This window comes from Cnephaeus nilssonii, assembly GCF_951640355.1.
Source record: "Cnephaeus nilssonii genome assembly, chromosome: X".
Classification (NCBI taxonomy): domain Eukaryota; kingdom Metazoa; phylum Chordata; class Mammalia; order Chiroptera; family Vespertilionidae; genus Cnephaeus; species Cnephaeus nilssonii.
This window is the reverse complement of record NC_137071.1, coordinates 63856221-63870314: the sequence shown is the minus strand read 5'-3', so window position 1 is coordinate 63870314 and position 14094 is coordinate 63856221. Positions and strand designations below refer to the sequence as shown.

The 14094-nt window shown below is 36.9% G+C and overlaps 1 protein-coding gene across 3 annotated transcripts in view; it reads right to left on the bottom strand.

Moving 5' to 3' along the window:
• DIAPH2 (diaphanous related formin 2) overlaps positions 1–14094 on the bottom strand; it is a 981952-nt gene that overhangs the window by 571192 nt on the left and 396666 nt on the right. For all 3 annotated transcript variants that reach the window (XM_079765114.1, XM_079765112.1, XM_079765113.1), the window contains one exon: positions 1671–1769. In XM_079765114.1, coding sequence (XP_079621240.1) covers positions 1671–1769 — 99 coding nt within the window. The remainder of the gene's footprint in view (positions 1–1670; positions 1770–14094) is intronic.

Genomic DNA, 14094 nt, shown 5'->3' with positions numbered 1-14094 from the left:
CATTCCTGCTGACATTCACGTGCTATACTATTAGTTGCTTTATATGTTGAATCACGATTTCCCTTGTCAACATCTTCTTAATTAAATATATATTTTTTCACATTGAAATAATTCAATAAATTATACCTAGAAAAGCTTATGCTTACTCAGGGAGTATTTTTCAATAATACATTATACTTCAGCCTCTACTACACATACCTTTGAAAGAACATTTGTTTGTTCTTAGCACCAGAACAGGAATATATTCCTAAGAATTCTTTTTCATATAAAGGTCCCTATGACTTCTCTGGCACTTTAAAAAAAAAATCCTTACTGTCTAGGTAATTACCTAGATGTAAACACCAAATGGGATCTCCAGAATCAAAATTAATTATGTTGACAGATATCAACTAGCAATTAAGATAATACTGTGTTTAAAAAAAACACACAACATTAAAAATCCACTTTATAAAGAAAATGTACTATTGGCAGGTATGGCTCAATTGGGTGAGCGCCGATCTGTGCATCAAGAGGTTGCTGGTTCAATTCCTGGTCAGGACACAAGCCCGGGTCATGGGCTGGATCCCCAGTAGGATGTGTGCAGGAGGCAGCTGACGGATATTTCTTTCTTTCTTTCTTTCTTTCTTTCTTTCTTTCTTTCTTTCTTTCTTTCTTTCTTTCTTTCTTTCTTTCTTTCTTTCTCTCTCTCTCTCTCTCTCTCTCTCTCTCTTTCTTTCTTCTCTCTCTCTCTCTCTCTCTCTCTCTCTCTCTCTCTCTCTCTCTCTCTCTCTCTCTCTTCCCCCCCCCCTCCACCCTGCTCCCTTCCTCTCTCTTAAAAAAATCAATGAAAACATATTTAGGAAAAAATGTACCATCAGATAAGCAACATACACATTCACAACAGCTATTAGGAGACTGCTTTTCTGACAGCAACATTCTGGCTGACAGGAGAATGATGAGCTGTTTATTTTAATCGGATTCCCTATAGCACGTTCTTTAACAAAAGAAACTCCTATGGCATCTCTATGGTAATTAGAAATGCTTGATGTGTTGAAATTTCTCATGCAGAGTGTTTTAGTATCCTCAGAATATAAACACAGTCTACTGTGGTGACAAAGAATGCTAAATTCAATACAGAGGGGGGAATTTGTCAAAGTAAAACATAAGGCCTACTTAAATGAAGACGGCTTTAACTGTCCGGCTGCTTTAATGAAAGTATACTTAAGGGCTGACTGGTTTGTTAAAGGCTTTAAGGTTTAGTACCCAGTTTTAAAGTGCAGTGGTTAACAATTTATCTAGCTCCAACACAATTACTTCAAACGTAAAGGAGGAACAGAAAAGGATTTGCCCAATGGGACTAGTGAATACTCTGAAACTGTCACTGCCAAGCTGAGGCAGAAGGAAAACAAAACTCTTTTCAACTCTGCCATAGGTCTCACTGGTCCTCTGACAATGCCGAATTATCAGCACTTTCCAACACTTTATTATTCATACATTTCATCAAGCCTGAGGAAGGCTAAATTATGATGGCCTCCTATCCTGGCTGAACCACAAAAAGGCAAACCAAATCATGTTTACACAGAATTGTGTTTCTGGTAGATGCTAAATATGCCTGTTTGAAGAAGTTACAACTTTAAGACCATTCAACAACCACCCTTCATCTCCATCCCTATACAAGAAACATCACATACACAGATTCTGGGCCGTTTTGGGATCCAAAACTCTCAGCTCTTTCACTCTCTTCTTGGTAGGTTGGGGCTTCTCCTCTAAAGCTTCTGCATTCTTTTGAACTGAAAGAAAAATGTTGATTCATAAACAATAATGGCGCTAATCCAAATGCACAGGATAACATTAGTAAGGCATATTAACTACATTAATAAAGTGCATGCGAAAATCAATAAATGTGTTTATTTCATTAGTTCGAGGAAGAGGATAAACATAAAAATATAGACTTGTTTAGAGGTTTCCCAACAAATTAAATATCAGCACTTAAGCAGAAAAGATAAGCCAAATAGAACCAAAAATCAATTGCTGCTTCTTAACTAATGTACAACATTAATTACTCCTTTACCAGGTACCTACAAGCAGCACTGGAATTAAATATATAGTAAAATCTCCCTAATTTGGACTAATTGAGGAAAAAGACATGCATTTATCCTAACATGTTAAAATTTAGGCATGCCTTTAATTCAGTGAAATTGCTTTAAAGTACCTAAGGTAACTTTAACTGCTAAACAGGTTTCCATATAAAATTCCTGCTGAGACTGCTCTGAAGAATAGATATGAACCATTTGCAAGTTGCACAACAGTAGCACCCATTTGGTTAAACATAATTAACAAACCTCAGAGACTTTATTTGAATAAGTTAGCTCTGTCTCTCCCTCACCATTTTTTTTAGTACTGTCTGCTTTCTTAGAACAGAAGATATATTTATGCAGTATTCAAAAGGTAATCCTGTAGTTCAGAGAGAATTTAAATGACCTGAAACTGTGTAGAGTGGCAGTTCCAAGGAATGGCTTTAGCTCCCTATTACATCCCTCAGCTTTCCCCCAAATAAGCCATCCCAAAAACCAAAGTAAAAAACAACCTGGCTAGCTGGCTGTTATGAAAATGAAGCTTTATGGCAGGCAAATCCCTAAAGCCCTCGAATACAGAAATTCAACAGCTACCATTGTATTCATTCATGTGTTACCAGTTTACTTCTAAGCCTATATAATAAAGATGTAGTATGCAAATTGTCGTTACGCAGTGAAGCGTAATGACCGACTGCATAATGACCGAATCATGGATCAGTAGGAGGGTGGGGCAGTGAGCTACGAGTGGGCAGCAGAGAGCTACAGGAGGGGGCAGGGCAGCAAGCTATGGGGGAGTGGAGGGAGGGGGCGGGGGAGCTACAGGAGGGTCGGGCAGCAGGCGGAAAGCTACTGGAGGGTGGCAGCGAGCTACTGGCGAGCTACTGGCACACGGATTCATGCACAGGGCTACTAGTCCTACCTAATAATAGACAAATATGCAAATTGACCGCACCTTTGCTATGCCCAATCCACGCCCACCAGCCAAGCCACACCCACCAGCCAAGCCACACCCACCAACCAATCAGGACGAGTATGCAAATTACCCCAACAAAGATGGCGGCTAATTTGCATATCAAGACAGTGTAGAAAGAAGCCAAGAGCTGCAGAAGGGAGCAAAGCTGCAGAAAAGCAAGCAAGCCGGGGGGAGGAGAAGGGAGGAGCCGAGGCGGGGCTGGGGGAGAAGGGAGAAAAGCAGGCGGGCTGGCGGAGAAGGGAGGAGCGCAGGCGGGGCCAGGGGAGAAGGAAGAAGAGCGGCGGGCGGGCTGGTGGAAAAGGGAGAAAAGCCGGGGGGGGGGGGGGTTGGCAGAGAAGGCGGGGCAGGGGACAAGGGAGGAGAGCAGGCAGGCAGGGCGGGGTAGAGTGCAGCAGGAAACCCTATTGCAAGATTTTTCCTACAACGGGAATGCTAGTATAAAAATAAGTTTGTAGGTAATGGGACCATAAGAAAATATGAGTAAAGTAAAGCCAACATATTTGTTCGATGAAGTGGAGTGATATATTCTTGCCCCCAAACTCATGTTCCTAAACTTTATCACTGAATTATATAATCATAATCCTGCTCTTTGTTTATTACTTTAAATTTTGAGGCAATAATTATCTTTAGTATTTTAAGCTATCTGACTTTAGTATGGAGATCACAAAGGAGTTACTGATTTTCATTAGGGGAAAATCAATACAACCACAGTACATTTTATTTAGCTATGTGTTCAAAGATGTTAGCATCTGGAAAACTTTCTAGACAGATTACAGAAGGTATCAAAATACTACAGGTCCATTAAGACCAACTTTGTTTTCATGGTGCAAAATATATAAAAATTAAATAACTTACTATAAAATAAATTATCTGAATAACTAAAGTCCTAACAGTTCTAAACTTTACCAGTATCACCAACCTAAAATGACTCAGAGTCTAAGGAGATTAGATAGTAATTACACTTAAAAATCATAATCTTTTCAGAGATGATAAGTAATTTGCCATGTTTACTCAACCACAATAGTTACTGCTAGTACTAGAAGAAAAAATTACTTTTTAAAAAATATATTTTTATTGATTTTTTACAGAGAAGAAGCGAGAGGGATAGAGTTAGAAACATCGATGAGAGAGAAACATTAATCAGCTGCCTCCTGCACGCCCCCTACTGGGGCTCGAGCCTGCAACCAAGGTACCTGCCCTCAACTGGAATCGAACCCGGGACCCTTCAGTCCACAGCCAGATGCTCTATCCGCTGAGCCAAACCGGTCAGGGCAAGAAAAATTACTTTCAATGTATATCTTTTAAAATCATCACATATGTTCTTCAAATGATCTTTCTAAGAGCACAGTGTCTTTCCTATGCAATAATCAGCATTTTAATTGATTCTATTTTCAAGCCACCCCCAGCTTAAGACAACTATATAAAGAAATGACAGTCTAAGAGTCATTCCATTTATCAATAAAAAATATTATCTGAATCATATTGAAATTACTTTTAAAATCATTCATTAATTTTAACTCAGAGTAATAGCCAAGAAAACTGTCCTAATTTTTCGATATGTTTTAAACCCCATTACTGGAGACTGATTACGCAAGTATATATAGGATAAAAATACTGTAGCATGAAGGATACATTAAGATTATTCTGCAAACTAACAGCCTCCTGATTACCCTAGACATACATAATGCTCATTTTGTATGCCTCATTTTTGCATTTTTCATTAAAATAGACTTCAACCTCTCTCCTCCTTAAATGAACAAGTTATTTAAAATTAAGATTAGATGTCTCAAATATCTAGAGTTCACAGTTTTGTTCTTTGAATCCTACTATATTTCTCTTGTATTATGTATGCAATTTGGCTTTATCATGGGTTCAAGAAATGGTAAGAATTCCATGAGTGGGCACTACTATTCTGAGAATTACTAGAGAAAAGCTAGTTTAAAATAGTCTCTTAATTAGACAGACTTTCACAAACAATAATGGTTCGTGATCAGTAGATATTAACTAGTGGCTGTTATTGCCCTTTGCTTTCTTGTCTCTAAAAGCATCCTTAGCAATCACAACCATAGGCTTGGTAGAGAATTTAAAGAGAGACAATGATACATGAAATTTACCTAACTAGTATTAAAGGCTTCATATATTAAAATGTTCCTGCTTTCATAATGAACATAAAATGCCATTTGTCCTAATAGGCTTTTATTCCATATATGTTTCTAATGCTTACAAAACATTAATATCCCATAACTTGGTTAAAAAATGAACAATTACATAACTTGATTAAAACTTGAATGGATATTTCTCCAAAGAAGACATACAAATGGCCATCAGATATAGAAAAATATGTTCAACATCGCTAATCATGAGGAAAATGCAAATCAAAATTACAATATCACCTCACATCTGTTAGGATGGCTATTATTTAAAAAAAGATGTGTTAGTGAGGATACGGAGAAATTGAAACCTGTGTACATTGTTGGTAGGAATATAAAATGGTGCAGTCTCTCTAGAAAAAAGGTATGACGATTCCTCAAATAATGAAAGATAGCAGTACAATATGACCCAGAAATCAGTTCTGGGTACAGATCCAAAAGAACTGAAATCAGGCTCTCAAAGAAATATCTGCACTCCCATGTTTACTGCAGCATTATTCACAATAGGCAAGATATGGAAACAAACTATATGCCCAATAAGGAATGAATGAATAAAGAAAATGAGACACACACACAATGGAATATTATTTGGCCTTTATGAATAAGGAAATCCCACCCTATGAACCTAGAAGACATTATGTTGACTGTAATAAGTGAATCACAGAAAGCTAAATGCTTATATAAGTGCTTATATAAGTAATCTAAATGCTTTACTAGTATGTAAATGCTTTAAATTACTTATATAAACAATCTAAAATGTAAAACTCATGGAAATAAAGAGTAGAATGGTGGTTGCCAGGAGTTGGAGGGTGGGAGGAATAGAGAGCTGCTGTTCAAATGGAATAAAGTTTTAGTTATATAAGATGAGTAAGTTCTAGAGATCTGCAATACAACATTGTGTCTACAGTTTACTAGTACAATACATACTGTGCACTTAAAAATTTGTTAAGAAGATATACCTCTTGTTAAATGTGCATATAACAATAAAATATAAATTATTTTTAAAACTTAAATTACAGCGATTCTTTAATTATTTGAAATTACTTTGATGGGACTGAAGAGATTTTAAGTTTCAACACAAAAACTCAAGAACTGATTTTGTCAACAATGGCTCTATGGTCCGCAGGCCCAAAATGAGGCCTCCAGTCAAATGCAATCTCTCACTGAGCATATCAAAAACCATATAGCCACTATGTTTGAATCTGATGGATTGAATTAATTTGGGTGCAAAAATTGGCACTGCTAACCGACCAACAATACTGAAACATTATAAAATACTGTCTGTAGGAAGATAATGATGTAATAATAAAGACATTTGTATTATTATTAAAGACATGCTACTATCAAGATACTTATTATCTAAGGTAAAATGCCCACTGAGCATTCTTATATTTCCTTTAATTCATGGATTTTTACATGCAACTGAAGTATAAATTTATTCCTTCACAACTGAGGGATGTTCATCAGCGTAAACAAAGTAAACATGGTTATATTCTTTCCCCAATCAAATTTAGGCAAAGTTAAGAAATTTCCTATTATTTTCCACTATCCCAGTGGATACATAGAACATGTGAAAAAATGTGTAATTTGTAGCAAATATTAGAAAGATATTACAAATGGGCAACACTGAGTGATTTGCACAGTGATAACTAACCATAAATCAAATTAGAAATTTTATAACTATTTTAATTTATTTCAAAATTCCAGTGAGAAAGATTGATTGCTAAAGTCAGAATCCTAGTCATTCATTCATTTATTCATTCCTTCACCAGCAAATACTTGTCACCTTCACAATGTGTTAGCCTAGCATGAGTATACAATGGTACACAAGACTGAAATATCTACTCATACTCTTAAATACATGGTAATATGTAAACTACTAATTATGGCATTATCTCCAAAAGATATTTAGCATTCATAATTTTCTTATCAATAACAATATAGCTTAAAATAATTCATACATATCACTAAGAAAATTTCTTCTTGCTGTTGATAGCCACAGTTCCACATTAAAGAATATTGCATCTCTTAATCAGCATCATCTGATGTGTCAAATCATATTATAAGGATTATGTGGAGAAGTGATACTTTCTAGTAAGTGTACTATCCTAATATATAAAAAGCCAGGGGCCGTCTCGACCAAAACAACCGCACAGACGACCGAACAGCAGGCTGCGTGGGGCGACCAGGCTGGCAGAGGGGTTAGTGAGGGACAACCAAATGAATGAACAGCAGGCTGCGTGGGGTAACCAGGCCAGCAGGGGGGGGGCAGTTGGGGGCAACCAGGCCGGCAGGGGTGGCAGTAAGGGGCGACTGGGCCAGCGGAAGGGGGCAATTAGGAACAACCAGGCCAGTGAGGCGGGCAGTTGGGTGCGACCAGGCCGGGATCGGGCCTATACCGGCAGTCGGACACCCCCCAAGGGGATCCCGGATTGGAGAGGGTGCAGGTTTGGCTGAGGGGAACCCCCTCCTATGCACGAATTTTGTGCACCGGGCCTCTATTAAATATATATATATATATATATATATATATATATATATATATATATATATATATATAGAGAGAGAGAGAGAGAGAGAGAGAGAGAGAGAGCGAGCGAGCCAGGGTAAATATTGCTAACAGTAGTGTCAAAACCACACTAAAAATATATGTAACTTCATGTACACATGTATATATCAATAAGTAAATGCCCAACTGTTGTTTTACATATATCACATAAATATAGGATTTGTGATCTCCCTGCATAAATACACATTTTACCCATATGTATACAATTCCAGAAGTGATTCTAACTATATTCTATACTTTAATATTTTTTTCCTGTACAAGTTGAAATAAGTATAATTTTAACTCAATAAATCAATGTTAAAATGATTGCAAATATGACAAAACCTCGCAGGGGAAATTTATAATTTCTATGTGCAATAGCTACAATGATTTTTTTAAATTTAATTGTTATTTTCCACTCTTTTGTAAAAATTATCTTTACCCTTGCATTTCTGAAAATATCATACAAACCACTGAAAATGAGCAAATGATTACATATACATATCTATACACACACATACATATTATAAAGATATATGTATAATACACATATATGCAACACATAAAAGAAGAAAGTGTAATATTAATGATAATAACTATAACAATAATAATACTGGCAGTAGTACTAGTAGTAGTGGTAACCACAACCACAATCATTACAACCACCACCAAAATCAACTTTTATTAAATACCTGAGGCTCGGTGCACAAAATTCGTGCCTCAGCGGGGGTCCCTCAGCCCAGATTGCAAGAGGGCACAGGCCAGGCTGAGGGACCCCACCAGTGCACAATCGGGGCTGGGGAAGGACATTGGAGGTTGGCCAGCCAGGCAGGGACTGCAGGAGGGCTCCAGGGCGTGTCCGGCCCATCTCGCTCAGTCCTGATGGGCTGGATCCCAGCAGCAAGCTAACCAAACAGTTGGAGCATCTGCCCCTTGGTGATAAGTGCACATCAAAATGACTGGTTGAGAGGTCAGCTGTCTGCCCCCCTGGTGGTCAGTGCATGTCATAGCAAGCGGTTGAGCAGCTTTAGTATATCATTAGCATATTACGCTTTGATTGGTTGAATGGCCAACCATACACTTAGCGTATTTGGCTTTTATTGTATAGGATATGGTCTGTAGAGCAGAGCAGCAGAAGTGTGCTGGGACCAGAAATATCTGCTCTGTGCCTGGCACTAATTTAATTTTATATCACCTTATACAATTGGTATTATCATTGTCATTTCACAAAGGAGAAAACTAAAAAACAGGAAAATTAACTCATTTGCACAAGATGATATAGCAAGTAACAGAAAGATGCTCAATTTTACCACTAATCAGAGAAATGCAAATGTAAACAACCAATGAAATACTATTTCACAGACATCGAATTGGAAATAACAAAAACATTTCATGAAAGCATGTATGGATGAGGAGGCAGAATATTGATTGTGACAACAGTAGCAGTAAAAATTAGACTAACAACCTTAAAATACACATTTATTAACATCTAATATATTTCAGGTATGCCATTCATAATTATAACCCAATCCTTCCACTTGTATGCCAAAAGGCCAAGGAAACAAGATATTCATTGTCGCAATGCTTACAACAGTACAAAACTGAAAACAACCCACATGTCAGAGGTTATGAAATGGATAAATAAATTGTGGAATATTCAATAAAACAGACTAACTCAGGTGAGAGGTTGTCCATTAATGCTGAAAGTCCATTATATAATAAAGCAGATTTTGCAAATGCATATGTTAAAATATTGACAAATTACTTTACCTATTTTTACTTATGTAGACACGTTTGTGTAATTAAAATTAAGTATGTATGAAAAGTTAATTTCACCAAAAAGTTTTTCATTTGAATTACTGCAACTTTAAATTTACAATGAATAGGTCTAGTAAATGTGTGCCTTCATCAGTCACCACAAGTAAACAAATGCATGCAGCTGGGGCATGGATTAGCACACGTGGGAACATCAGCCAGCACCCATTAAAACTGCTGCAGAAATTCACTCCACTCAACAGAATCAATTACCGTGAGCAATGTAATGTGATCATGTGCTGATCATTCCCGAACATTGTTTATGAGAAGTGACTCTTGGATTTAAATATGTATACTATAGATGTACATATGTAATATTTATTTATGTTGGTGAAATTACTATAGTGTTTTTTCCAACATCTGGCCTATTCACTAAAATTTGTTTAAAATTACAGTGAATTAATAACAAAAAACAACCTGTTAATTGAATTATAAGCAAATCTTGATTAAAGGCATTTTTACATGAACAGGGTGCTAATTTTCACATATGACATATGGACTGGAAATTTTGTCTGTTAAATAGAGGTCCACAAAATGGAAGTATTAACTATATAATGAAATACGAATCTGCATTTATAGTGACTGTACTACAGCTAAATACTTCAGCATAGATCCCAAATATGATGTTGAATGGAAAAAATAAAAGTGGTAGAAAATGATGCATGCTGTACAATTGCACTCATCTAAATAAAAAATAAAATGCAGACTAAACTTATGTACTATATTTCTTATAGATGAGTATGTAAGCGCATTGTCCTATATATAAGAAAGAGCTAATATGCTAATTAGACTGAACAGCAGAACGACCTTCCGGATGACCATCCGGAAGACTTTCAGGACGAAGCCGGGGCTGTGAGGGCCGGCTGAGGCTGTGAGGGCTGGCAGGGACTGCAAGGGCCGGTGGGGCTGCGAGGGCCGGTGGGGCTGTGAGGGCCGAGCCCCTTGCACGAATTTCGTGCATCGGCCTCTAGTAAAATTATAAAAACATGGAACAGATACTCAGCAGATGATTAACAGTGCTTATCTTGGGGGAGCAAGGTGATACTGGAATAAGTAGAACCCTAGAAATATCTACTTTATCTCTAATGTTTTATTTCTTTAAAACCAAAGACCTATAGCACATATGACAAAATGTTAATATTTGTTCACCCTGGGAGGCTAATACATGGGTGTTTGCTATATTAGCTTGCAAATGTCCATTTTTGCAACATAAAAATGAAAAGGATATGACTAAATTACATAAATATACCCATCCCTTTTTATAGTGTATAAACTGTTAGCTTTGGCAATCCCAAAGACCAAGTGTAGCTAGCAATCAGAAACAATAGGGGAGAGAATAATAAAAAAATACAGGTGAAGATTAGTCAGTGTGGTAAGCAAGCACAATTTTCTTTTAAATTGTTTTTTAATCCATTTTGTGAGGAATAACACATTTGTTTACCAAACCTTGGGAGGAAAAGCTGATGCAGTATGGAGTAGGAGACTGCGTTTCAGATTCCCTTTACATGCCACATAGCACAGCTGTGAAGCGTCCCCTCTCTGTTGCCTACAGCTGTGCACTAACTCAGGCATCCCACAGAAAGGGATTTCATTCTGACACCTGCATAGTACCTGAAGCCATAGGAATGGTATTACCAGGGGTGTTCCAGTTTAGAGCACATTAAACAAGAGTAATGGTTCTAATGGTGGGAATCACACACACATACTTTATAATGATTTCTTAATTAAGGAACAAATCTTACTGGTTGTAGTTTAGACAAGAACCCCCCAAATCAGGCAGCACATGTAACTGCAAATTAACATCTGCATAACTAATATACTTGCACACCTGTTCATTAAGCCTATTACTGAACATCGCTAAATGTCACCAGAACACGATGTTTAACAACGTGTAATAGCTAATGTATATTTTCAATTGGGCCTCAATAGCTCAGCAGGTAATATATATCTTAGGAAGGACAAATAAAGTTAGCTTTCAGGTTTTAGGGAGAATTTCCCTTGTTTGAAGAGATGATTTAAATACCAAAACTGAAGTATAGTTTTAACCTCATCCTGGTATTTGACAAATGAGGTTGTGAGAATTCCTGTTAATCTTGAACCTATGTGAAATACCTTACTCAGGCTATACATAATACATTTACTGGCAGGTTGACTCTGGCTTTGTAAGTATGGATTGATGTTTTTCTGGCCATCTCACACACTCAGAGAAGCTCTCATTATGCTAAATGTCCAAACTGATGTAAAAAAACAGTAAGTCCAGCAATAAACCCTAAGGCTATGTATGTCAAAGAGGAGTACTAAGAAAAACATACCAGTAGAAATCAGTATGATAATACCTAGTACCACCAGGCTGATGGGGAATTTCTTGCTGAGAATACAGTTTAGATATTTATCATATCTAGGCTTTTCTATTCAATGTGGTCCACCTCAGACTGATACAATTCTGCACACAGTTTAACCTTGCTTAACAAGACTGAACAAAATAACACCCCAAAATATGTGTGGCCAGGGTCTCGACATTGTAGGACTGTTCAATCCTGGGCATGTCTGGAATAAAGTCAGTGTTGTAGATCCCACCAAATATTCTTTTCAAATGAAAGGCCACTGGGAACCTGTGTCTCCTAAAAACAACTTCTCAACTTCTGGATATTTCCACATGAATGTCTAATAAGTGTCTCAGATTTAGCACACCCCAATCCAAATTCCTTATCTTACTCCCAAATCTGCTTTTTAGTTTTCTCCTTCCCAACAAATGGCAACTCAATCCTAACTGTTCAAGAAAAAAAAGAGAAGTCAACATTCATTCTTCTCTCTCACAGGCCACATCCCACTCTTGGGCAAATCCAGTATTTTATCACTTCCACTCCTACCTAAGGATTTCAAACCACCATGACTTCTAGCCTTTGCTATACTTCCATCCATCCTGTCAAAACCCTCCAATGGCTTTCTGTCTTATTCAGGGTAAAAACCAAAGTATTTACAATAACCTGGAATATCCTGCTTTATATTGAATGTAGTCTCCTTAGCTCCTCTGACTTCACATCTTACATCTTTCCTCTCATTCACTCTATTCCAGCCACACTAGCTGCCTTGCTGTTTTCAAATATACCAGAGCAACTCACACAGCAGGGCCTCTGCACTTGATGTTATATCATCCCCTGACCTTCCCTCACTTCTTTCAGGTCTTGGTTTAATTTTCCCTTTTCACCAGAGACTTTCCTGATGATGTTGGTTCAAAATCACAACTCCTCCCTTTTGGCACTCCTTTTTCCTTTTGCCTGCTTCATTTTTCTCCATAGCAATTATCACCTGACAAAATACCCATCTTATTTATTTCCTGTCTATGCCTTCCACTTTAATGTAAGCTCTGTTAAAAGTAAGGATTTGTGAGTGTTTTGTTCACTGTTATGTGCTAGTATATAGAATTGCACCTGGAAAAGAACAGGCACTCCAATTATTTTGGCATTTATCCTACATATATATTCTCATTTGTGCACAATGATCGATGTATAAGATTATGTATTCCAGTATTATTAATAGTAAAAATTGTTATAAATGTTCATTAACCAGAAGTAAATTGAATAAATTACAGTATATTGTGCATTATTTATAAGAGCAAAAGATTTAAAATTACCTGAAAGCTCATCATTAGAAAACTGCTTGATTAAACTATAGTATACCCACTCAATGGAATACTCAGTTGTTATATCCATGACCAAGGAAGCTCTTTATAGAATCATATGGAATGATCTTTAGTAAATATTGTTAAATGAAGCAAATAAGGTATTCAAGACAATACAGTACATTTATGAGAAAAGGGGAAGAATATTTATATGTATTTGCTAATATATGCAGAAAACGTTTCTGGGAACATTTATAGGAAATGTATTACATTAGTTCATTCTAGGGAGGAAACTGAGTAACTGACAGACGGAAGTGCGAGGAAGAAATTTCACTCTAGGCTGTATTTGTGTCTCTTGAATTTTAAACCATGTAAATATATCATTAATTCAAAAATGAATAGGAAAGAAAAAAAAAGAAAGAAACAAAAGGACGCCACTGCTAAAAGTTTCTGAGACATGAATGCAAAGGAATGCTCTATGGCACAAGTTACTAGAAAAGTACTGTGTGCAATTCGGGTTGTGGTATGGGCATGTAGCCTAGGCTCCACATAGCATGATCAATAGTCAGAGCAGAGGAGGAACCAAGTGACACACACCAAATGGTGGCCTAGCCATAGAGGCACACTGTAATGTAGAAGTGAAATTCAAATAAAATAATTTTAACAGCACACCTATATGTTATGTGTGATATGGTGGAGGTGGGCGCATAAAGAGCCACTGCTTTCAACATGCCTAATGAATTCCATCTTCTTCACAATTGCATTATGTCAGATACCCATATTTCTTATCACTAATATCATTTCCTTGTTCACCACTTATTATTTATCAAAGGAAGTCAAATTGCAATAAAATATTAAAGTACCTACACAAATGTTTCCTCTATAGACAAAAACAGCAATACTACAAACACAGAATTATTGGTTGGTATACA